The 25,412-nt window shown below is 42.6% G+C and overlaps 1 protein-coding gene and 1 pseudogene across 2 annotated transcripts; one reads left to right on the top strand and one right to left on the bottom strand.

Annotated features, from left to right (window-relative positions):
- Positions 1–900: 900 nt before the first annotated feature.
- On the bottom strand, positions 901–1,867 carry LOC127184716 (eukaryotic translation initiation factor 1-like; annotated as a pseudogene).
- Positions 1,868–3,753: 1,886 nt separating this feature from the next.
- Positions 3,754–17,092, top strand: Ddx3x (DEAD-box helicase 3 X-linked). 2 transcript variants are annotated; one of them, XM_051142422.1, is made up of 17 exons: positions 3,754–3,914; positions 7,080–7,137; positions 7,847–7,891; positions 9,080–9,212; positions 10,195–10,353; positions 10,433–10,532; positions 10,764–10,899; positions 11,250–11,335; positions 11,620–11,718; positions 11,817–11,977; positions 12,305–12,449; positions 12,748–12,892; positions 13,058–13,239; positions 13,331–13,448; positions 13,805–13,958; positions 14,218–14,357; positions 14,462–17,092. In XM_051142422.1, exons 1-17 carry the CDS (start codon positions 3,870–3,872, stop codon positions 14,539–14,541), a joined length of 1,986 nt encoding a protein of 661 aa, XP_050998379.1. In that variant the 5' UTR covers positions 3,754–3,869; the 3' UTR covers positions 14,542–17,092. The 2 variants fall into 2 exon arrangements, with proteins under 2 accessions (XP_050998379.1, XP_050998378.1); XM_051142421.1 differs by having other exon boundaries at positions 7,844–7,891.
- Positions 17,093–25,412: the final 8,320 nt, after the last annotated feature.

The raw sequence follows: 25,412 nt of genomic DNA, 5'->3' as shown, positions 1-25,412 counted from the left end.
TATTTCTATGTGTGTGTGTGTGCGCGCGCGCCTCCTTGTCTGTACATGTACGGCATGCATGCAGTACTCTTGGAAGCCAGAAGAAAGCACTGAATCCCCCACAAATTAAGTTATATGCAGCCGTGAGCAGAAGGATGTGTGTTCTGGGATCCCAGGATGGGCCCTCCGTAGGAACAACAAGTGCTCTTAACTACTGAGTCATCTCACCAGTCCCAAATTTATATATTTTATTTTTTGAGTCTCACTAGATGGACCAGGCTGGCCTTGGACTCACAGAGATCCCCTTGCCTCTGCCACCTGAGAGCTGGGATTAAAGGTGTGCTCCACTACAACCTGCTTTTAACTAAAACAAAACAAAAGAAAACAAAAACAATTTTGAGTGTTTTGCCTGCATGTATGTTTACTACACGCCTGCCTGTTGTTTGAGAAAGTCAGAAAAGGGCAGTGGGTCCCCTGAAACTGGAGTTATGAATGGTTGTGAACTCCCTCCCATGTGTGTCTTGTGAGTGTTACCCAGGTTCTCTTCAATGGCATCCAGTTCTTTTAACCTCTGAGCCATCTCTCTAGCACACCCCCAAATTTACATATTTTCATATGTAACATAAAACAAATTCTGTATATGGCTGCTTATGTGGGAGTAGATGCGTGAGGGTGTGGGTGCCCAGGAGGCCAGAAAGCATCAGATATAGTGGAGCTGGAACTCCAAAGGCTGTGAATGAAAGATCTGCCCTTAGCCCTTGCTCCAGCTCTCTGCCCCTCCGTCCCCACCCCCACCCAGTTAAGGTTTCTCTGTGTAGCCTTGGCTGTCCTGGACTCGCTTTGTAGACCAGACTGGCCTCGGACTCAGAGATTTGATTGGGACTACAGGTGTGCGCCACCGTGCCTGGCTCTCTCTGCCTCTTAGTATGTAATTTGTGTGTGTGTGTGTGTGTGTGTGTTTGTTTTGTGGCTCTTTTCAGTTTATTGCATGAAGGAGGTACACAAGTCCAAGTTAAAAGCGGACCCCAAATGGTTACATTATACAAGCTGTGAGGTTTTAAAATTTGTGACAGAAGGGAAATTCTACTCATTGCAAGGCAATGCAATGAGCTTAAGCTTCAGAGCCACATGCACTTAAAATCCACGAGCCTTCAGCTGGTTGTCCTTAGCCAGCTCAATCTCTATCAGCAACTGGCCTGTGTTCTGGCGCTGGTCCCCCTGTAGCTGAATTGCTTCTCCGTATTCTGGGTGCTCAATTATAGCACCATTGCAGGCAAAGTTCCCCTTAACCGCCTTCACTAGTTTCTTTTGACTGTAATCATCATCAGCGATCCCTTGGACAGTAGTAAGGGTCTTCCTGTCGTTTCTCTGTTGGATTCTTTTATGGATATAATACCCGGTGCCTGCCAGAAGCAGGCAGAAAGATCATCATCCTTACTTGCATCAGCAAAGGGGTCGAAAGAGTGGAGGTTCTGGATAGCCTCCTCGGTGGAAAAGGCCTGCGGAAGGTGGGCGGGCAGGCGGGCGGGGTGGGGGGCCCACGGCACACAAAACAGGATGGAGTCTCCAGAAGCTAGGGGGCTCTATGGGGAGACAGCTGAGTCCTCGGCCGTGGCTCAGTGACTAGGGCCTTCCTATGTAACTTTTAATTACATTATTGCTCCCCTCCCCCCAAGCCAGGGTTTCTCTGAATACTAGAAGTTAGCTTTCTTTCTCTCACTCTTGTTGCTAAGGCTGTCTGGGACAGGACACACTCCTCTCCCTCTCTCTCTCAACTCCCCTTCCCCCCTCTCTCTTGCCCCCTCCCCCTCCAGGCTGGCCTCGAACTCAGCGATCCACTAGTGCTGGGATTAAAGGCGTGCACCACCACAACCGGCTTTACTTGCATTGTTTTATTGCATTCATTTCGTTTGGATATTACAGTTAGGTCGCGCTTTTTGAAACTGAAAAAAATTTAGTTGTATTATTTATTATTTCAGCATGTTTACAGGGAGTGTTAAAAATACTTAATATAGGGTCCTGCCTTTTGAAACTGTAACAAATTTTGTTGTATTGTTTCTGACTTGTTACTTTATTGTGTTTTTAAAGGGTGTTTACAAAGTTACAACTCCTCTAAGTAAACCCAATAAACCCATTGGTTACCAAGAAACAAAACAAAATATTTGTTGTTAGTATAAAATATTGCCAATGCAACCAACAAGAACAAAAGAAACTTCCCTCTATTATTACATAAATGAGTGTTAAGAAAACAATAACAGGGTTTTTGTAGTCTAGTGGACTCTTTTCTAGGTGAAAAAAATTGAGAACAAAAGCTAAGAAGCAACTTGCCTGGGGATTGCTTTATTGTTTCCGTATCTCTTTAGAAGTTCGGCTTCAACTTAAAACACCGGAAAAGTAGAAGAGTTGTAAAATTTTTTTATGAGAACTAGTTATTTGAATCCTGGCAGCAGAAGGCCCCTTGGAGGGGACGGTGGGGGAGAGTCCTGCTTTTCGTTTGTTAAGCTGAGGTGCAGAAAAGGTGCAAGCTTTTAGGTAACCTGTGTGTATTGACATTGCCTGAAAGCTGAGTGCTCATATTCTTTTGGTTTTATTGTTTAAGGGTCTGTGTTTTTGAAGCTGAGACTTGGGGTTGATCCGCCTAGGAGGGGGGAACCACCAGAAGCCGCCCCCCTGAGGACAGACCCCTTTTTCTATTTCCTGTCCAATGTAGTGGTCCAAGGAGAGTCACCACGGTCAGGTAACCCCGTCCCAGCTTCTCCAGCAGGCATCGGTTGTGCCCAGTCACACACCCTCACCTCCCGGGTTTCCAAAGAAAGTTGTTAGAAACATTCGGGGTCCCTTGCTGTGCCTGCAGCCACCAGTCAGGCGCCAGGAGTGCCACGCGGAAGGACACAGATCCAGCAATGACTCACACACCAGCGGAGGCTCAGGGTTCTGGGAGGATCCCACGTTGCCGGAACTACATTCGCGTGAGACAGTCTCATTGTTCCTTCAGAGTGGGGGTGTGGGGGTGGCGTGCCCGCTACCTAGGCAACAGCGCTCCGAAGTCTTCAGCGATCAGCACATCTCTACACTTCTTGTTCAGGGGAACTCGAGTCACCAAGCAGCCTTCCACCTTTCTCCTTTACCAGTCCCTCTTTCCTCTTCCCCGCTCCATTCCTCCTCCTCCTTCCCCCGTGCTCCCCCCCGCGCAGTCGTCTCAGTTCCTCCTTCCCATTCCCAGCACTATTCAAGCCAGTTTCCCTTCTTCTCAAAATGGCCACCGCGCTGGACACCCACGGTCACGTGACCGCCCCCCCCCCGGTCCGAATTTGACTGCTATGCAATAGTGGAGGATGGCTCATCTGGCCAGACAAAGCCCACTATATCATCTCCAAGCTCAGGGATTGAGAGGAAAGGAAGAGTGCCAGAAAAAATGAAACCTGGGTGCATAGGGGAAGCAGCAGCAATTAATTCTACTTTAAATCTTAGGGCTGCATTTCGGTGCCAGAGGACAGGCGGAGTTGCTAGCAAGATCTTGGGAAAACACTAAGACTAGGGTATGAGCAGAGAACAGGGGAGACCAAACCCAAAAGAAGCAGAGAGGCAGTGACTGAGGGATTCTCTTAAGTACGGACAACGAAGCGGGTAACTGGATTGACTAGGAAATCTCACGAGAGTAGAAAGAACACACCGTAACCAGGCAGACATCCTAACGGCAGTGGACAATCGCCTGAAAGAGGAGGGCCTACGTCTTACGTGCTGACGTAGCAGCCCTCCAAGTTTGTATATAAGCTCCGTGGCCGCGCGGTGCGCTTCAAAGCCGCAGTTCTCCCGTGAGAGAGCCCTTGCGGTAAAGCCAGCACTTGCTCTGCAGCGGAAGACTCCCGAGTTTTCGGTATTCTTCAGGGATGAGTCATGTGGCAGTGGAAAATGCGCTCGGGCTGGACCAGCAGGTGAGCTGTACCAGTCACTGCAATAATTTCTCTCCTGACCTAGCCTACCTTGTGGCGCAGCTCTAAGTTCTGCTTTTTTCCCCCCTTCCCATCTCCCTGAGGTCTCGGGCTGGCGGGTGTCTGTATCTAGGGGCTCTGAAGGGACTGATTACTTGGAGTGCTACCACTGGTTGTTCCTCCAGCTCGGCTCGGTTCGCGGCATTGTCCCCGGCCCGAGCACAATGGCGGCTTTTGTGTGTGTGCGTGTGTGTGCGTGTGCGAGAGAGAGAGAGTTAGGGAGGGAGAGAGGGAGAAGAGAGGAGAGTGCATGTGCGCGCGCGTGAGTGTGCGTGTGCGCGCGGGCGAGCAGAGGGGGAGGGGGCGCGCTCTTTCGGTCGCCTGCGCGCGCACCCTAGTTGATTAGTGACCCGGAGGGAGGGACGGAGGGAGGCGCGGGGGGAGGGGATTGCATGGCGTGGCGGCGCGCGGCTCGGGGGTGGAAGGTTTGGCTACGGTTTGTGGGGACTTTCGGCCTCGTGGCTCCCTTGGCTGGGGTTTTTTAACCCCCGGGAGTCGGCGGCGGCGCACGGGCTAGCCGAGTGGCCCCGCGGCGCTGGAATGTGGGAGGGGGTGCCGCCGGGGGTGGGGAACTGGCCTCTGCGCGGGCTAATGGCGGCGGCCTCCTTTGTGTGGCTCTGCCTGGTGCGGTGCGTCTCCCCCGCCACCCCCACCCTGGCCTGCCCTCCCGTAGGCTCGCCTGCTTGCTAGCCGGGTTTCTTCGCTACCGCGGGCCCGGTGCGTCGCGGCAAGGGAGGACGCGGTTCCCGAGTGGAAAGTTTTGTGACGCAGAAATTTCTGGGCGGATTGGGCGGGGGAAGGAGGGGGAGGGCGGCCGGGGCCGCTGCGTGCGCACTTGCGCCGGGCTTGGCGGTGACGCCAGCCACACGGCGCGGCCCTTGCTCAGCCTTAGGTTCCAGGAAACATCCGCGGCGCCCCGAGCTGGACACGCCGGCTTTTTCCTGGGCGCAGGGAGGACCGCGCGCCTTGCGGTGGATGGCCCAATCTGGGAACATCTAAAGGCAAGATGCCCAGAATATGGCAACAGATAACTTGTTGCCGCCGTTGAAGTAAAATTGGGAGATGGATCAGGCTGGAGTCCAGATACCATTTCTAGATTTAGAGGCAGAGATGCAGATGTGCGATCTGTTGCCTCCTGGTTTCCGGGTCAATGACCCACAACAATAAATCTAGCATGTTAACACATTGTAAGTTTAATGGTGCCTAGAGTAAAAAAAGAAAAGAAAAAACCATTGCCTGGTGTAAAGGCACCGGTTTTTCCCAGCTTTAACATTTTACATCTAGATGATATTTTAATTTTACTATTAAAATTATATTTCCAAGAGCCTTTCGTAAGTTTGTAATGGATTTAACTCTAGAAATTTAGGAATTCCAAGAGTTTTAAGATTTAAGTACCAACAGTGCGGTTTGTCAGCGTTGTAATAAGTGCAGCTACTGTTTCAAAGTATGGCAACATTTTTGTTAATGGCTATGAGGTTATATCTGCTTTCAGTTTTCAGTGACTGCAGTGACACTTGTAGTTTGTCAGTATCATTCCACATATTATGGAGCTTTATGTTTCGTAAAAATGTAACAGGCCTGGCTGGGGGTGGTGGTGTTCCTTTTTGGTTTGTGGCTTATACTCCAAAGTAGATTACTTATTGACAATAGGGCCCCCGCCGATAAAGGCGCCTGCCACCAAACCTGATTACAGACCTGAGTTTGCTCTACAGGAGTCAGCAGGCAGATAGATCTTTTGAGTTCAAGGACAGCCACGGCAGGCGGTGTGGGCATACACCTTTAATCCCAGCACACAGGAGACAGGCAAGTGGATCTCTGAGTTCGAGGCTAGCCTGGTCTACAAAGTGAGTCCAGGACAGCCAAGGTTACAGAGAAACCCTGTCTCTGGGGGAAAAAGTTCGTTAGTAAGAATATCAGAGGCTATTTATTTAGTTCTGTGACTAAATGGGAGAATAGGAGTTACTCCAGTTTTACTCAATAGTGCTAGGTGATGAGTGTATTGCTAAAATTGTTTCTATGCAGTGCAATTCCAATTTATTATATTTGTCTTTATTTCTGAATAAAGGAACTAAATAGTTTCAAATTTGTCTTTATATGTGCTTTTAGATTTAAAATATTACCAAGTACAAAGTTGGTAGCGCTTAGAAACATTGTCAAAAATGATTAAAATGAATCTTATACCCATTTAACATGTGTGGTTTTTGTTTTTAGATCAGGTCTGATTGTAGTCCGGGCTGGCCTGGAAGTACCTATATTGCTGAGAATGGCTTTGAACTGCTGATCTGCCTGCCTCCACTTTTCTAATCCTGGGACTACAACTGTGACTCATCACACTTGGTTTATATGGTACTAGGGATTAGAACTAGGCTTCATCCATCAATGTGGGTGAGCACTCTACCCACTGAACTGAGGTCTGAGCACCTATTTAATGTTTTAAAAATAAGTTTGTTGGCTAACCTGACCTCAAACTTTAACTTATATAAAAAAAGAAAAAAGCCCATACCTTTAATCCCAGTACTGGTGAGGCAGAGGCAGGTGGATCTCTGAGGCCAGTGTGGTCGACTGAGTTCCAGGACAGCCAAGGCTATTACACAGAGAAACCCTGTAAAAGATTTTGCAACCTCCCCCAAAAGATTTGCTTTTATTTAATGCGTGTGTTTAGCTGTATGTATGTTGCACTATTCTTTGGAGGCCGGAAGAGAGCAGTGGGTCTCTTGGAACTAGCTACTGAGACCACAGTTACACACTGCCATGCCTAGCTAGATTTTTGAGATTCGGCATAACTAAGTTGTATTTTGTCAAGGAGCTTTTACTATGGGAAATGTTTACAGAACAAACATCTTGAAAGATGGAGTTGAGTATGGATCCAGTTTGTTTGATTTTGTGACTTACGTTCTGTAATATTTATAGTGCTCCTACTTCATATTTGCTTTAGAGCTCTGTGGTCTTTTAGTGCCTTCTTGGTCACATTCTGTATTTTCTTAATAGCCGTGTGGGTTTCGTGGGGCAGCTATTTGAATATGAGACCAGAAAATGGTTTTTTGTTTTTCCTCTAGTGCATTTATTTCATTCAACATTGAGACTAAAAACAATCTGATTTTCTTCTAGTTTGCTGGCCTAGACCTGAACTCATCAGATAATCAGACTGGAGGAAGTACAGCAAGCAGTAAGTAAAACACTTACTTACAGATTGACTATCAGAACTTGATATCTTGTAATCTCAGCACTCAAGAGGCAAAGGCAGGCGCATCTCTGGGAGTTTGAGGCCGGCCTGGTCTACAGAGTGAGTCCAGGATAGCCAAGGCTACACAGGGAAACCCTGTCTCAAGAAACTAAAACAAAACAAATTTCCTTGAATGTTAAAGATTTGCATGAACACTGTTAGAATGCACTTTCACCATCTAGAAGTTAGAAGGGCTGGGCATGTTGGTCAGTGAGCAAATCCTTCAATGGCATATATAAGGCCACTAGTATCTAGTTAACACTAGCACCCCCCGCCCCCACCCCCCTTTGTTTTGAGATAGTCTCTACAGAGCCATGGCTGTCCAGGTACTTACTATGTAGACCAAGCTGCACTCATACCTGCCCCTGCTGGGATTTAAGGAATGCACCACTATGTTCAGCCCAACTACTGGGCTTAAAGTTGGCTCCCCCCCCCTTTTTTGGGAGACTATGTATATGTAGCCTAGGTTGGCCTTGAACTAGAGGTGATGACCTTCCTGCTTTTTCTTAGCTAGGATTACAGGCATATGCCCAGCTTAAATTCAAACCTTTCTCACTAGAGGAGTGTTTTTTTTTTTTAAATAGGGATTTTGGTGAAAAGCTTTACTGTGAAGGTATTTGGCATTTTTATTAATTTTATGTTCTTTTAGAAGGGCGCTATATTCCTCCTCACTTAAGGAACAGAGAAGCTACTAAAGGTGAGTCCTTAATACCAGTTTGGTAAATCTGATTCTTGGTCATTTTAGAAATTAGTTAGCCTAAGGAAAACAAAGCAGCTTGGGAAATTTACTAAGTCTGAAAAACCTTGACTGATATCACATCTTAGAAAATTGTCTTCAGTGTCATGGTTTTTATATGATTAGTCTCATGATCCTTTATAATTAGTTATATCTTGGTTTTACTTTGAAAAGATAGGTATTTGCTGTGTTGTGTAATACAAACTGCATGGAAATAATTTTTTGTCTTAACATATATGACAAGATGTCATATGTATTATTCCATGTAATACAAACTCCATGTCATAACATGACAAGATGATGATGGACTTAGCACAAGATCTAGTGCCGTGGGAGTGACTGCTGTAGAATGAACAAGAAGTCTTTGTAGAAAGAAATGAAGAGTCAAGATCTTACATTTTACAACTGGAAGATCTGGAGAAGCAATTAAATTCTTGATTGCTGGTGAAAACACATGGCTGAGTGATGCAGAGACAAAGACAGAGGAAAGTTAACTTGTAAATGTCTCTGACTAATAAAACAGCATAGAAGCCAGTTCAGCCCTACTTGTCTTAAATATAGCTGTCACTGGGGATTCCCACTTAGTTAAATATTTATATTTGGCTTTATAATGGGACCATAGAAGCGATCTTGGTTTTTTAATATTGATATTGTTAAGCTTGTAAATAAACCACTAAGTGAATACCATGTGGAGTATGATTCACAAGTACAAGGCATTGTTCTTGTACTTTTGCTATTGGAACAGAAAATACCAAACCAAATAATCTGGCATGCCAAGGAAAACTTTGGCTGTTCTTTGTAAATTCATTCACACCTGTAACAGGAGTGGAAAAGTTAAAGTATTATAGTTACATGATAGAAGACAGGACCATGGTCATCTTGTTAAAGGCAAAGTTGTTGACCTCTTAGAGATTGTATTCATTTAGAATGTTCTTAGTCTGTCAAATTTACATGATCTATACAGTATTTTTTCTAGTGGAGTATAACTGGTTATGTCTTAGTTATCTTTGGGTACCATCATTAGAATATTTACATTGGCTTTTGATACCGGAGATAAAAGAGGCAGTACGGCTTCAAATTCAGAAAGATTAAGATCATGTGTTAATAGTATTCTTAAGAGTTTGGTGGTTTTTTATTTTTTATTTTCAGGATTCTACGACAAAGACAGTTCAGGGTGGAGTTCTAGTAAAGATAAGGATGCATACAGCAGTTTTGGATCCCGGGGTGATTCAAGAGGGAAGTCTAGTTTCTTCAGTGATCGTGGAAGTGGATCAAGGGGAAGGTAAATGAAATCAATTTACATGTGTAAGTGGCAATTTAGGAAGCTTTGCCCTATCAGGATAAAAGTGGGTGTCTATATTTTTTAGCTGTAAGATTGACCTTATTACATAAAAATTAGATGAAAACACAAGGTGGCTCACACCTTTAATCCTAGCACTAGGGAGGCAGGCGGGATCTCTGAGTTCGAGGCCTGTCTACAGAGTTCCAGGACAGCCAAGGCTACACAAGAGAAACCCTGTCTAAAAAAAAAAAAATGAAGTCAGTTTTTCTATTTCTCTAGTTTTATATTGTCTATTTTAAAAGTAATTTCATGCAGTGAATGGCCTAATTTGAGCTTTTTGTGGACTCTCAAGGCAAAATAAACACTTATATTATTGATTATACAAGTGTGGTGAACTGACCTCATGTGCCTATTAGCTGTGGTTAGTCTCCTGTGTCCAGATTTTTAGCAAACAGACCTAAAACTAAAAATATCTTTTCAGGTAAGGATTTTAAAAAATATTTTAAAAAATTTAACATTTAAACTGTCACACATGAATTTTCCCCCCCTCTACTAAAAATATATTTTGACAAACATTTTGAAGGCATGGGCTATATGCCAATTTAACTTTTAAGCTTTAGTTTTTAAAAGAATGTTAGTGGTGTTTTGTCTGTGTGAGGGTGTCAGATCTGGAGTCACAATTGTGAGCTGCCATGTGGCTGCTGGGAATTGAACCCAGGTCCTCTGGAAAAGCAATCAGTGCTCTTAACCACTGAGCCATCATCTCTCCAGCCTGAAGCTTTAATTCTTAATGGTAGGATGTATGTGGCAAGACTTGCCATATGGCTTTAGAAACGGATATATCGACTGTAGATGGGTACGATCTGGTTGTTATCCTTATGTATCAAAAAGAACAAGACAACTGTTGGCACCAGTTCTCTGAGGTAGTTTTCTAGAGTGATTTGGTGGGTAAGATTCTGATTTATTACTTGTGATAACTCAGGTTTGATGATCGTGGACGGGGAGACTACGATGGCATTGGCAGCCGTGGAGATAGAAGTGGCTTTGGCAAGTTTGAAAGAGGTGGAAATAGTCGCTGGTGTGACAAATCAGATGAAGATGACTGGTCAAAACCACTCCCGCCAAGTGAACGCTTGGAACAGTAAGTTTTGAAATATGCTACTTGTGCTGAAGTCTGTCTTCTGGTATTGCATGGGAACTTACCAATATTTTTTTTTCAGGGAACTCTTTTCTGGAGGCAATACTGGGATTAATTTTGAGAAATACGATGACATTCCAGTTGAAGCAACAGGCAACAACTGTCCTCCACATATTGAAAGTGTAAGTACTTGCTCCATTACAGGGGAATATAACTAACCATGCAGTAGCTTGTAGAAGGGGAGTTTAGTTATCACGGTTAAGTAATTCAGTCCTTAAATTTGTAAATGTGTCAAATGTGAAAACCCAACTTAATTGTACGTTAAAATTTTGCTATTGTCATTCACATATAGTGTAAAACAGTGGCTTCAGATAGCATCTCTACTTATGCCATGCCATTGCATTTCTTGACAGTTCAGTGATGTTGAAATGGGAGAAATTATTATGGGAAACATTGAGCTTACTCGTTATACTCGCCCAACTCCAGTGCAGAAGCATGCTATACCTATTATCAAAGAGAAAAGAGACCTGATGGCTTGTGCCCAAACAGGTAAGCACTTTGATTATAGTAAATGTCACCTTTTCTGTAATAAAAGAAGCAAATAATAGATACTTGTTGGTTTATGTGCCATGAACATTTGGGAATACTCACATTGTTTTGTAATGTCAAAGAAAGCATACATGATAATGTAAATTGTTACGGCTATAATCTGTAAATCCTTATTTAAAACTAGCAGCTTCTTCCTAATTTTTTTGACTCTTGTTTTAGTCAGCTAGAGGGTATGTGAAATGTCTGTGATGTATTGGGCATAAAGTAAAACTACTAATTACTGATGTTGATTCAGAAGTATTAAGTAGGGTTTTATTATGGTCAGCTGGTAACATACTTCCTCTTGACAGGCTCTGGGAAAACTGCAGCATTTCTCTTGCCCATCTTGAGTCAGATTTATGCTGATGGTCCAGGAGAGGCTCTCAGAGCCATGAAGGTAATTTCCCCCAATGCTGGGAGCAGGACAGGGCCAGGGATTTTGTGTGCTAAGCAAGTGCTCTGTCATTGAGCTGTATGCTCATCAGTGTTTCTTTAAAGTGCAGTTACTGTAATGCTTGTAGGAAGCTATTGAGAACATTCCAAATGGTGCTAAGACTAGTCTAATGGAGTCTTATGGTATAGTAGATAAATTGCAAAAAGGAAATTAACTTCCTAAAATTAAATTTTTATAGATTAACTTAAGTGATAATATGCAGATTATAATACATTTCTATTTCTTAGGAAAATGGCAGATATGGGCGTCGCAAACAATACCCAATATCACTGGTACTGGCACCAACGAGAGAATTGGCAGTGCAGATCTATGAGGAAGCCAGAAAAGTAAGTATGCATTTCAGAAATTCGTAGCTTTCCTGTTGATTCTAATGGCCATGTAAAAATCTTGACATTGAACTTTGATGGGGTTTCTTTGTTTGTAGTTCTCATACCGATCTAGAGTTCGTCCTTGTGTGGTTTATGGCGGGGCGGAAATTGGTCAACAGATTCGAGACTTAGAACGTGGATGCCACTTGTTAGTAGCAACTCCAGGACGTCTAGTGGACATGATGGAGAGAGGGAAGATTGGATTAGATTTCTGCAAGTATGTATTTATTAGCATTGACTAAATATATAAATATTGAGAAGTGGTTTACACAAAATTTATCAGTGTTGAAAAGTCAGCTAATGTTTTAATAGAGGCTTATAACTAGTTCCAAGGACAATCCTACAGTTTGTCCTCTGTGCTAGGTATATGTGCATATTCATACAAAAATATAAAGTTAATTTAAAAAGTAAGCTAGTTAGCTCTCATCTTTTCTACTTAACTATTAGATGCAGAGTTAAGCATTAACTACATTGATGATTATGTCATTTAAATTAATATATAAAGTTTTGATTTCTTAGTCTTAATAAATGTTTTTCGTTACAGGTACTTGGTGTTAGACGAAGCTGACCGGATGTTAGATATGGGATTTGAACCTCAGATACGCAGAATAGTCGAACAAGATACTATGCCTCCAAAAGGTGTCCGCCATACTATGATGTTTAGTGCTACTTTCCCTAAGGAAATACAGGTACTATTATATAGTTTTCACTTAATTTAAAGACTTCCTTGTTTCAAAATATTTTAGCATTGCCCTGGTGCTAGCATTAAAGGGATGTGCCACCACACTTGACCAAAAATAGTGAGGGGTGATGCTAGCAAAAGGTTCAGCGAGTAAAATTGCTTGCTACCTGAATTCAGTCTCTGGAACCCACATGATGAAAAAATAAAACCAACTTTTCTCAAATTGTACTCTTTTAACATCCACACTTACACATGGACATACATGTAATAAAACTGCAAAATTAAAGAATGACTTTTTTCTTCAGATGCTGGCCCGTGATTTCTTGGATGAGTACATTTTTCTGGCCGTAGGAAGAGTTGGGTCTACTTCAGAGAACATCACACAAAAAGTGGTTTGGGTGGAGGAAATAGACAAACGATCATTCCTACTTGACCTCCTAAATGCAACAGGTGAAATAAGCAATTCTAGCTCTCTGTGGCGGTGTATGTAATGGGCATTCGGTTGTATCACCATTATTTCCCTCCCCATTCAACATCGTCCATTTTAATTGTCTATATACATGTTTACAAAGAACTGTTTACTAATTGTCATAAACACCTTATTTTCAAATTCAGGCAAGGATTCCCTGACCCTGGTGTTTGTGGAGACCAAAAAGGGCGCAGATTCTCTGGAGGATTTCTTATACCATGAAGGATATGCTTGTACCAGTATCCATGGAGACCGCTCTCAGAGAGATAGGGAAGAGGCCCTTCACCAGTTCCGCTCGGGAAAAAGCCCAATTCTAGTGGCGACGGCAGTATGTATATTGCTATGTATATCTTTTATTCTCAAGTTTATTGTGTCCAAATACTTTTAGTGGGCCATATATAACAAAAATTATATTTCAGGTAGCAGCAAGAGGACTGGATATTTCAAATGTGAAGCATGTTATTAATTTTGACCTGCCTAGTGATATTGAAGAGTATGTACATCGCATAGGCCGTACAGGACGTGTGGGCAACCTTGGTGAGTGTTTAGTTACCAGTTATCTTGGTTATTTGTTCTTTGTGATAGGCACAGAGAAGAACTTTATATATAGCTTTTTGCTTTAGACAGGAACTGTTTCCCAGGTTGGCCTTGAACTCAACAGAAATCTGCCTATCTTTCCAGAGTGCTGGAATAAAGGTGTTTTATGGCATGCACACCCGCACACCCACCTAGAACTTTGTATCATAAATATTATCCCTATTTTCAAACAATGCAGTCAGGATTTATTGGTTAGATAGCTTATAGTTATTTTTTAAAATTATTTGAGAAGAAAAGCAAGATGATAAGCTACTTTTCTGGAGACCTTTGTTTATGTGTGGCTTTTTTTTTTTAAGGTCTTGCCACCTCATTCTTTAATGAAAGGAACATAAATATTACTAAGGATTTACTGGATCTTCTTGTTGAAGCAAAACAAGAAGTGCCCTCTTGGTTAGAGAACATGGCTTTTGAACACCACTACAAGGGCAGCAGCCGTGGACGTTCTAAGAGGTGAGGCAGACACATGATATGTAGCGAGGGGCATGAGGTATACTTTGATTTCTTAGTATTGTTTTGAAACTTGTTTAAAATAACTTAGTTAATGTTGTCCTGTCAATGCTTACACCTTTGGAAAACACTTGGGGAAAGTGTGGCTGGATTGGGAATTTATAAATGAGAAAGATAGAAAGAAAGAAGTTGATGAATGAATACCTTCTTCCTTCATGTGAACCGACACGACTTTTCCCTGCCCCCTCCCACTCTATTGCAGCAGTCGATTTAGTGGAGGGTTTGGTGCCAGAGACTATCGACAAAGTAGCGGCGCCAGCAGTTCCAGCTTCAGCAGCAGCCGCACAAGCAGCAGTCGCAGTGGTGGAGGCGGCCATGGCAGCAGCAGAGGATTTGGTGGAGGTAGTATTTGTTTGTCTTAACCTCATTTTCTTAAGCACAAATCACTTTAGAAGGAAAAGATTGTTGACTTAATTTTTCTTTTCTCTTTTTAAATCTCTCACCAGGTGGCTATGGAGGCTTTTACAACAGTGATGGATATGGAGGAAATTATAACTCCCAGGGGGTTGACTGGTGGGGTAACTGAGCCTGCTTTGCAGTCAGTCACCCTGCCAAACAAGCTAATATGGAAACCACATGTAACTTAGCCAGACTATACCTTGTGTAGCTTCAAGAACTCGCAGTACATTACCAGCTGTGATTCTCCACTGAAATTTTTTTTTTTAAAGGGAGCTCAAGGTCACAAGTAAAGATGAAAGGAACAATCAGCAGCCCTGTTCTGAAGGTGGTTTGAAGACTTCATTGCTGTAGTTTGGATTAACTCCCCTCCCGCCTACCCCTATCCCAAACTGCATTTATAATTTTGTGACTGAGGATCATTTGTTTGTTAATGTACTGTGCCTTTAACTTTAGACAACTTTTTATTTTGATGTCCTGTTGGCTCAGTAATGCTCAAGATACCAATTGTTTTTGACAAAATAAATTTACTGAACTTGGGCTAAAATCAAACCTTGGCACACAGGTGTGATACAACTTAACAGGAATCATCGATTCATCCATAAATAATAAAAGGAAAAAACTTAAGTGGTAGCCTGCATTAAGGCTTTTGATACTTGCAGATTGGGGGAAAACAAACAACAAACGTCTTGAAGCATATTAATGGAATTAGTTTCTAATGTGGCAAACTGTATTAATAAGTTAAAGTTCTGATTTGCTCACTCTATCCTGGATAGGTATTTAGAACCTGATAATAGTCTTTAAACAAGCCATTCCAGTCATGATGAGGTGATGTATGAATACATGCATACATTCAAAGCACTGTTCTCAAAGTTAATGCAAGTAAATACAGCAATTCCTCTTTCAATGTTTAGGCAGATCGTTAACTATGAGCTAGCCAAATGTGGGCATATTATTACAGGGAAAGTTTAAAGGTCTGATAACTTGAAATAGGTTTTTAGGAGAATTCATCTACTTAGACTTTTTAAATGCCTGCCATAAAAGAAATCGAAATGGTAGAATGGCTGACCACAGCAATGACCAGCCCTCACTTAGGGCTCTGGATGATTTTTGGTCTAATAACGCATGCTAGTGTTGATGTTTTTTGGTCAAGAGGGGATGAACAGGAAGAATTATGCAGCAGGCTTTCTTTTAAATGCCGATTCACATTACTCTGTTCAAGCTGCGTTGAGATGTTAAACTGGCTTACTATAGACTTTGTAAAAAAACAAAAAAGGCTCCAGAAGAGTAAAAAAATGAAATCTGAGATCACACAGGTTGGAAATATGTACATAACTGCACAAGGTGTCAATTCTGCTCTACAGTGCAGTTCAGTCAGTTTTAGTTGCATAGGTTTCCATTGTATTTATAGTCTGTTTATGCTAAATCTGGCCAAAGATGAGCATTGTCCACCACTAAAATGCCTATGCCACTTGGAATTCTGGGCTAATTTTGTGACCAGAATGTAGTGATCAAAACGCTCAATCTTTTTACAGTGGCATAGGAAGACGGCAAAAATTTCCTAAAGTGCAATAGATTTTCAAGTGTATTGTGCCTTGTTCTAAAACTTTTATTAAGTAGGTGCACTTGACAGTATTGAGGTCATTTGTTATGGTGCTATTTCAATTAGTCTAGGTTTAGGCCCTTGTACATTTTGCCCATAACTTTTTACAAAGTACTTCTTTTATTGCACATTCAGAGAATTTTATATATATGTCTTGTGTGCGTGTCCTTAAACTTCCAATCTTATTTTGTCTCTTGGAGATTGTTGAACGCAGCTTGTCTAGGAAAGGGATGGGACTAGATTCTAAAATTTATTTGGGACCATGGGAATGATAGTTGGGAAGAAAACTTTGCACACGACAGATTTCTAGATACTTTTTGCTGCTAGTTTTATGTAATATTTATTGAACATTTTGACAAATATTTATTTTTGTAAGCCTAAAAGTGATTCTTTGAAAGTTTAAAGAAACTTGACCAAAAGACAGTACAAAAACACTGGCACTTGAATGTTGAATGTCACCGTATGCGTGAAATTATATATTTCGGGGTAGTGTGAGCTTTTAATGTTAAGTCATAATAAACTCTTAAGTCAAATTAAGCAGACCCGGCATTGGCGGTATAGCCATAACTTTCTGATAGTAAAAACAAAATTGGCGACTTGAAACTAAATCATGCCAAGGTTTTGATACACTTGTCTTAAGATATTAATGAAACACTTCAAAACACTGATACAAAGTGTCCAGATTCTCAGATGTTTGTTGTGTGAGTTTTGTTTAGTTGTATTTTTTTTTCAGTGAATGTCTGGCACATTGCAATCCTCAAACATGTGGTTATCTTTGTTGTATTGGCATATTCAGTGACTTGTACATTCAGCAATAGCATTTGAGCAAGTTTTATCAGCAAGCAATATTTTCAGTTATGTTTCAAAAATAAGAAAGGATTTAAACTTGCTGAATGTAAAGATTGACCCTCAAGTCACTGTAGCTTTAGTAGTTGCTTATTGTATTAGTTTAGATGCTAGCACTGCATGTGCTGTGCATATTCTGGTTTTATTAAAATAAAAAGTTGAACTGCACAGTCTCCTCTGTTAATTGTGGTTTACTTTTAGAGGTGAAAATAAAGTTGTGCTCTTGCCTGAATTGTAATGTGTCATTTGATTGTCCGTTAAAAAAAAAATGCTTCCTGTAGACAGAATGACTTCCCTGTGTATTTGATAGAATAGTGGAATACAGTGCTGTAGGATTTTTGTGGTAGGCTGATGTTGAAAGAAACGAATTATGTAGCATGTACACATCCTCTGTAGGATTTTTGTTGTAGGCTGATGTTGAAAGAAACGAATTATGTAGCATGTGCACATTCTCTTATTTTTTGGTTTTTTTGAGAAAGGGTTGCTCTCTAGACCAAGCTGGTATATACTTGGGGAGAGGTCCATTGCAGTCCAGTTCTTTCGGGCTATTGTCATTGTGGGTGTTGAGAGTCTAGGCTGTATAGATGTGTGAATTTCTATGACAAAGTTGAACCATATTGGTCAAGATGCTTTCAAACATGGGTTATACTGTTAACAGATTAGTTTTTGGTCCCAAGTTCATTCTTCAGTGCACAGAATTTTGCCACTAAAAGGCTGGGTTCTAGCCAGGCGTGGTGGCACATGCCTTTAATCCCGGCATGAGCAGAACACTAGCCAGGGTAGAGGTGTCACAGTAGTAGTGACATGCCCACGTAAGGTTCTTAAGACGGAGAACAGTAGCTGGGCATGGTAGGGCACACCTTTAGTCCCAGCATTCAGGAGGCATACTGTAGTATATTTTGTATGCTGTACTCAGTTCAATGTTCTTCCTACTATGATGGACACCAGTTTTGGCCAACATGACAGGATCCTATTTGATTTCTTCTGGTGGCAGGGATAACCAATCTTCACTTTGCTCCTGTCTGGTCATCTTTAGCATCTGTATCCCATCATGTACTTCATACTTTTCATAACAATCTTTAGAGCGTCTGTATCCTATGGTGTACTTTACACTTTCCATAACAAGTTGGGACATAGAGATTTACTAAAGAGATGTTTTCATCTTCAGCCGCCATCTTCCTGCCTTAGGTACAGGACAGGCCCCAACCAAGAGTACCCACCCAAGATTTGAGCACCTCTCTGCCTGACAAAGCATCTCTTAATAGCTATGTTCATATGCGTTTGAAAACTGCTTAAACAGTACACATATTGTGGTTCCTTTTGCCTTTAAACAAATGATTTTGAATGGTCCCAGGGTGCTCAGGGGCCATCTCACCTATGAAGTGCTGGTCACATACAGGGCTCTAAGGAGTTGCCTTTGTTTCATTCTGATGCATTTCTGACAAAACTGGTTAAGCACATTTTCGATTTTTGCCCTCATTACATTTTGTGGTCAATATGTTGCATATTGTGGGAAGGGCATCTTGTCACCTGGAAAATGTTTATTATAGAAGGAAATTATCAGTTTGTGAGCTCAAAATATCTCAGAGTTTCAAGTTACCTTCCATGCCACTCTCCAGTTCTCCCCAGGTAAAGTGAAAATGCATCTAAAGTCTGTTTGACAGTTAACAGCACTATTGTCCCCAAACTGAAACAAGTAGACGAAGAGAGCCATCCTCTGGAGTGCCAAGCCGAATCCCCAATTCTCCCTTGCTTGTTTTTCGAGACAGGGTTTCTCACCTATTAAGCCCTGGCTGTCCTGGACTCACTTTGTAGACCAGGCTGGCCTCGTAGTCGCAGAGATCTGCCTGCCTCTGCCTCCCGAGTGCTGGGGTTAAAGGTGTGTGCCACCATGCCCAGCTCCAGTTCTCCCTGTTTTAAGGACCTTATGTGAGCACGTGTCATGACTGCTGTGACACATCTACCCTGGCTAGTGTTCTGCAGGTAAATTTCCACTCTCATCCGAAGTACCTCGGTGCTTAAGGTTCATTTAGGGCGATTGTTCTCAACCTTAATACTGTACCCCTTTAGTACAGTTCCTCATGTTGTGACCTCCAACCATAAAATTATTTTTGCTGCTACTTCATAACTAAATTTGTTACTGTTATGAGTTGGAAATATGTGTAATGTGTTCGATATTTGCCCAGTTGATTGAGTGTCCAAAGGGGCCGAGACCCACAGGTTGAGAACCTCTAGTTGATTTACTCTGACTGGCCCATTAGAGAAAGTGTGAATTCAGATGAGTCCATCAATTCTGAGAGCTTAATAAACCTTCATTTGGTTCTCAACTTTGTGGTATAAGAGAAGTGCCCCAGGAAAGGGTCCAAGGCAACCTGCCTTTAACAACCCCTTGGCTCCATTTTTTGTGTGCATCACCTGCACTTGTACGTGGAGCTCTATGCAGTTTTCCACATGTGCATTTGTGTGACTCCACAGAACTGCTAAACATCGCAATCTTACTATCTTTTTTTTCCCTTTGTGCTCTTGTATTTATAGCCGCCAACTGCCTACTCCCCCCCTGCTTGCCTGCCTTGTCCCCAACCTCTGACATCCTCTCATTTGTTTAAGCATCTTTAGAGTGTCATTTCACACTTTTTACATAATGAAGTATGTGACCTTTTGAGCTTGGTTGATTTTTCACTCCGCCTAATATCCTAATATCCTTGCTCAGATTGTTGCAAATTGTTCCTTTTTACTCTCCTTGCTGAATAATGCACATCTTAAAGTCTCAGGTCTGCACAGGATTTGTCTAGCCAGTGAAAGAAAGACATTTGGCTTCTTTCCAGTTTTTCACTAGCAAATAAAGACTTCTGTCTTCGTTGAGCTGCATATGAATTTATGAACAGTTTTTGTGTGGATCCAGGAGTGCGTTTGGTGCCTTAAAGAGTGAGAAACAGGGACTGGAGAGATGATGGCTCAGCAGTTAAGAGCACTGACTGCTCTTCCAGAGGACCTGGATTCCATTCCCAGCACCCACATGGCGGCTCACACCTGTCTGGAACTCCAAGATCTGACACCCTGACACAGACACACATGCAGGCAAAACACCATTGAACATACATAAAAATGTTTTTAAAAAGTGAGAAATGGCAGAGCCGTTTCCTAGATTGGGGCTGGGGTGTATGGGGGAGGGTTCCAGTCTCTTCTGCAGTCTCATTTGTCAATATTTTATCAGGTGGGCCCTACTTTAGTGTCACATCTAAGAACACTAGCTGTAGGTTATAAAGATTGGCCATTTTTGTCTCTTGTTTTGTGGTCTTACATTGAACTCTATGATCCATCTTGAGGCTCCCAGTTGCTTTCCCTTTCCTATTTACTCTGTATATGTGTGCATGCACACCTGCATACTTGTGTGGGGTTTTGTGCACTATTTGTGTTCAGCACTGATAGAAGTCAGAGGGAGTCAGATACCGTGAAACTGGAGTTACAGGATGGTGTGAGCAACCTGACGTGGGTGCTAGGAACCCAGCTCAGGTCCTCTAGAGGAACAGGAAGTAATAACCATCTCTCCAGCCCCTGAGATTGCGAGTTCTTGCAAACAGCCTGATATCAGGAATTGAGGTAGTTGTAAGGTGTGAATGGCAGTGCGGTCTTTAAAGACAGGATCTCATGTAGCCCAGTGGCCTTGCTTTTGTTACGTAGCTAAATGTTTGAACGCCTGCTTCTCCTGCCTCTCTCTCCCAAGTGCCAAGGAGTACAGGTGAACATCACCAAGCTCGGCTCAATGCTTTAGGAGGACTCTTTCCTTGCTTCTTTTTCTTTCCTTTCCTTCCCTCTTCTTCTTTTTTTCACCCTAGCCCTGGGGATTACACACACTAGGCAAGTGCTATACTGGTTAAGCTACATACTCCAGCTCTTTTTTTTTTTTTAAACTTGGTGCTTTGTTTTGAGACAGTGTTTCACTATATAGCTCTGGCTGGCCTGGAACTTGCTATGTAGACAAGGCTAGCCTTGAACTCGCAGAAATCTTCCTGTCTCTGCCTTCTGAGCACTGACTGAGGTTAAAAGCTGGCTGTATTACCCAAGCTTTTCTCCGACCTACCCTTTCTTCCTATCCTATTGAAGTAGCCTTGGCTGATGCCTCCATCGTCTCCGCAACTGTGGGACTTGCACTGACTTTGATGTACTCAGCCTTGAGTTTGTTACCTGGCCAAAAGTCAGAGTGCTCTGTCTGAAGGGCAAGTTAGACATGTTCAATTAAAACAAACTCTACAGTGCCAGTTTTTGTTGTTGTTTGTTTGTTTTTTGAAACAGGGTTTCTCTGTATCAAGCCCTGGCTGTCCTGGATTTCCTTTGTAGACCAGGCTGGCCTCGAACTCACTAAGATTCTCCTGCCTCTGTTTCCCAAGTGCTGGGATTAAAGGCCTGTGCCACCACAGCTGTCTTTTATCCCCCCCCTTAAATTAGAACAAGCCAGATGTGGTGGTGAACATCTGTATTTCTAGTGTTAGGGAGGTAGCTGCAGGAGGATCACCATAGGATTGAGGCCCGCTTATCTACATAGTGAGACTGTCTCAAAAGATTTAAAAAAAAAAAAAAAAAAAGAAGAAGAAGAAAAGAAAAACAAGCAAACAAAATGTAACAGAAACAAAATAATCACAGTGCTGGGCAAGAAGCTTGGTGACAGAGTATGTGCCTAGTGCGTGCGAGGCCCTGAGTCTGACCCTCAACACAGCTCAATCGCATGGTTATAGCATGTTTAAGTGTACACGAAATTACTGAAGAGAACTAGGCCTAGAGGCACAGTCTCAGGAGGCTGAGGTAGGAGGGCTGTAAATTACACTCAGACAATTTAGGAAGACCTGTAATGGAAATTTTTGGTTTCTTTATAAACTCAGTTATGTTATATAAATAGGTTTTTGTTTTACTCCCAAGTGCAGGATTTTAGTTTGGGCTTTAGTATGTCCTCAGCTGATATTTGCCTTCTCTTGGGGGCATGATCTTTGCCAGCTGGTACTGGCTTGCCTCCTGCAGCACAGAGAGTGCCGTGCTTTAGGACTAGGAGGGAGATAAATGGGAGAGCTTGGAGAGAGGTGTGTGGCAGTTTGGGGAGACCAGAGACGGATGGTGTGGCAGGTGGAGAGAAACATTTCAACTCAACACAATGGCTCAGAGGAGACTGCCTGCTGCATTTGCTGTTGACGGAGATTGGTATTGCCCCTAAAGAACTCACTGACCCTAAACAGCTGGGACAAGTAAAGGGGTCCGGACCCCCTCTCCTCACTAACCTTCTTTACTTCTTTAAGGGGTTGGAGGAAGGGGGAAGTAGAGGCTTCAATACCCAAAATAAAATAGAGCTTTAAAACTAGTGACAACAAAGACCTTCTTTAAATTTGGGGAAAAAAAAAAAAAAAAAGGGAAGGGGCTTGAGAAATGGCTCAGTGATTAAGGGTACTTGCTGCTCAGAGAGACAACTAAAGTTCAGTTCCCAGCATCCATGTTGGGCAGGTCATAACTGCCTGCCTCTAGAGATCTGACACCCTCTTCTGGCCTCCATATTACCTGCACTCACATGGCACAAGCAGGAGAACATACACAAAATTTAAATCTGTTTGTATATTAATTTTCTATCTCTATTATCTTGTTTGATAAGAGGCCTGGCTCACTGGAGTGAGGCCTAGCTCACTGACATGAAGATGAGCATGGATTTCAACTGCCTAGATATCTAGTTTATGTATGGATTAATAAAGATTTAATGGTATCTTGATAAACAGAAAGGGTGAATAAAATTAGTTGAAAGACACTTGATGGTGGAAGAAAAAATACTGACTTAGATCAACCTGTATACTTTGACGATGTTTTAACATCAGAATGGAAATCAGGGACTGTGTTACATTGGGGAAGAGATTTTTGCCTATACTTCTATAGGTGATGAAAAACTATGGGTTTCATCAAAGTTAATAAAGATATGATCTGAATAAGAGAAGTTTTCACATGAAAAACACAACTCAAGGAAGGAAGGAAGTGATGCAGAAAACAACTCATAGGATGATGCAGATCCTCCTTTAATAAAATGTTTATTTCTCTCTTAACCCAGCTATCACACAAATAATTGAGACTCTTTTATATTTGTTTAATAATAAGCTTCATAGCACAAGAACTGAGCAGTTATTACTCTAATCTTAACCCTCTAAACTAATTTGGCTTCCTCCCAGTACACATCCCACTCATACTTGCACTTTGTAGCTTTATTGTTCCAGATCCTCTGTCCTGATGTTTCCTGGACTTCTCTTACGGCTCAGTCCCCTACTTCCTCTTCTAACTTCTTCCCTGGCTGACACAAAGTTAAGCCCAATTCTTTTCTATGCTCAGCAATTGACTGTAAGCTGCTTTACTGGTATATCAGGAGACAATTGGGGAGCAGTGTTTACACAATACTGAGACAGGAGATTCTCAGAACAAAGATTGCAACGAAATATGGGAAGGGGGTACAGAAATCAGCATTTGGATTAAACCTTATGCCTACGTCCTTGCATTGGACAGCTCAACAAACCAGCTGAAGGACAGACAGATCACTCAGCAGACTGGCAGACTGGAAAACTTTGATGCTGAAATGGACATTTGCTGAAGACAGATGATCAGGACTGCAGTTATGAAGGATCATCACATCAATAGCTCTTCATAAGGACATTCAGAATGTTACATTTGTGGGACTGATAATTGTTTCTGTTGTAAAAAGTCAAACTGTGTACAATTTTTAGCTTAAACAGAAAAAGGAAGATGTAGAAGAATTTTAATTCAGAGCATAGGTGTTCTGGCAAGAGATCACATTCAAAGACTTTCTAGGTCTGTGTGATCTTGCTGGAATATAGACATACCTTTAATTCCAGGAGACAGGCAAGCAGATCTTGAGTTCAAGGACAGCCTGATACAGAGCAAGTTTCAGGTAATGAAAATCTGCTTGAGACCAAGCAGAGTAATTCCGGGCAGAGAGAGAAGCCAGATTAAATAAGTCAGCTGGGAGAGGAGTTTGAGCCAGAACAGTTGAATTTGAACCAGCCAGCCCAGAGGTCAGAAAAAACTAGAAAGGGTGAACTTATTCAGCAGTAAGTCTCAGAGGCTGAAAACATTCTAGGCCTAGGTTAGATTGTACAGAGGCTAGAAGCTTCCAGGACTAGGCCTAGGTTAGCATAAGGAGGTAGTTAGCTTCTGAGATGACAGTTTTCTCAGGAGAATGTAAGTTCCTTTTACACAGAAATGATGTTCCTTCCTAATCATCAATACTTAGAGCAGGATGCTGTCAGTAGCATCTGTATCTCTCTTCTCCTCTCTCTTTGAGACAAGGTTTCACGTAGCCTGGGCTTGCTTGGAATTCACTACATAGGCCAGGCCCACTTCAAACTTCAGGCACACTTCCCACTCAGCCTCCCAAATGCTTGGATGGCAGACATGAGCCATTGTACCCAGCTTCTGTAGTCTTATTACTAGTGCTGTCAATCTGGGTCACTTGGCTGAGTGGCTGCTGATGTTCCATACCACAACATTCCTGCTTTCTGTTGGTAGTTAATGAGTACACTGGCAAGCCAGATGTGGTGGCGCATGCCTTTAATCCCAGCACTCGGGAGGCAGAGGCAGGTGGATCACTGTGAGTTTGAGACAATCATAGTCTACATAATGAGTTCCGGGATGACCAGGGCTATGTAGAGAGAGATCCTGTCTCAAAGCAACAACAACAAAACAAAACAAAAGTCTTGCATCTTCTAGGCATGACATAGCTTTTGTATCCATAAAGTCAAAGCTGCAGTGGCTACCTGTACTGCAGCTGCGCAAGACAAGGTTACCTGCCTGCAGAACCTTCCATCACACATGAGGGGAGGGGCGAGCAATGCCCCACCCGCTCCCTGAGCAGCTCTTGCCTGGTGAGGGTTGCTGCTGGGAGAGCAGGAAGTCTATTCCTCTGTGCTGTAGCCACTGCACTGCTACACTAAACCACCTTTGCTCTAGTACATGAGCCCCACTCACATTCATGCAGGGGGCCCTAATTAAATGCAGTGGTCACTAAAAGCACAGGAAGGTAAGAGGGGGACTTGTTGGGAAGCAGGGGTATGGTGGGAGGGGAAAGGGGGGTAAGAGAGGACCACGGGGATTTGGATCAAGGTACATTATGTGTGGAATTGTGAAAGGATAAATTAAGGACAAACTCCCTTGGAGAAGACACATTTCGGGTATGTCTTGTTTCTTGACAAACTGTGGCCTGCCCATTTGAGCGCACACCAGAAGACGTCTTTATTGTTTTGTTTTGTTTTGCTTTGCTTTGTTTTAGAGGCAAAGTCTCACACTTTAGCTCAGGCTGGCCTCGAACCCCTAGCAATCCTCTTGCCCCAGTCTCCTCAGTGCTGGGATTGCAGGTGGAAGCCCTCCACACCCTATTACATATGGAGGTCTTTATTATTTGTATATTCCTCACTCCGAGGCCCAACTCTACTTAGCTTCTGAGAGCAGACAAGCCTGGGCATGTTCAGGGTGGTGTGGCTATAGATGCTCACTCCTGTATTTGGTAACGGTCCACTCTC

Source organism: Acomys russatus, chromosome X (genome assembly GCF_903995435.1).
Source record: "Acomys russatus chromosome X, mAcoRus1.1, whole genome shotgun sequence".
NCBI lineage: Eukaryota > Metazoa > Chordata > Mammalia > Rodentia > Muridae > Acomys > Acomys russatus.
Note: the sequence above shows the minus strand (reverse complement) of the source record. Positions and strands in the feature narration are given on the sequence as shown.

Excerpts from the sequence above, each read along its gene's own strand:
- Ddx3x (XM_051142421.1), top strand. The coding sequence starts at position 3,870 with ATGAGTCATGTGGCAGTGGAAAATGCGCTCGGGCTGGACCAGCAG. Across the intron at positions 11,719-11,816 it reads TCTATGAGGAAGCCAGAAAA|TTCTCATACCGATCTAGAGT; the intron begins GTAAGTATGCAT and ends CTTTGTTTGTAG. Across the intron at positions 13,240-13,330 it reads CAATTCTAGTGGCGACGGCA|GTAGCAGCAAGAGGACTGGA; the intron begins GTATGTATATTG and ends ATTATATTTCAG.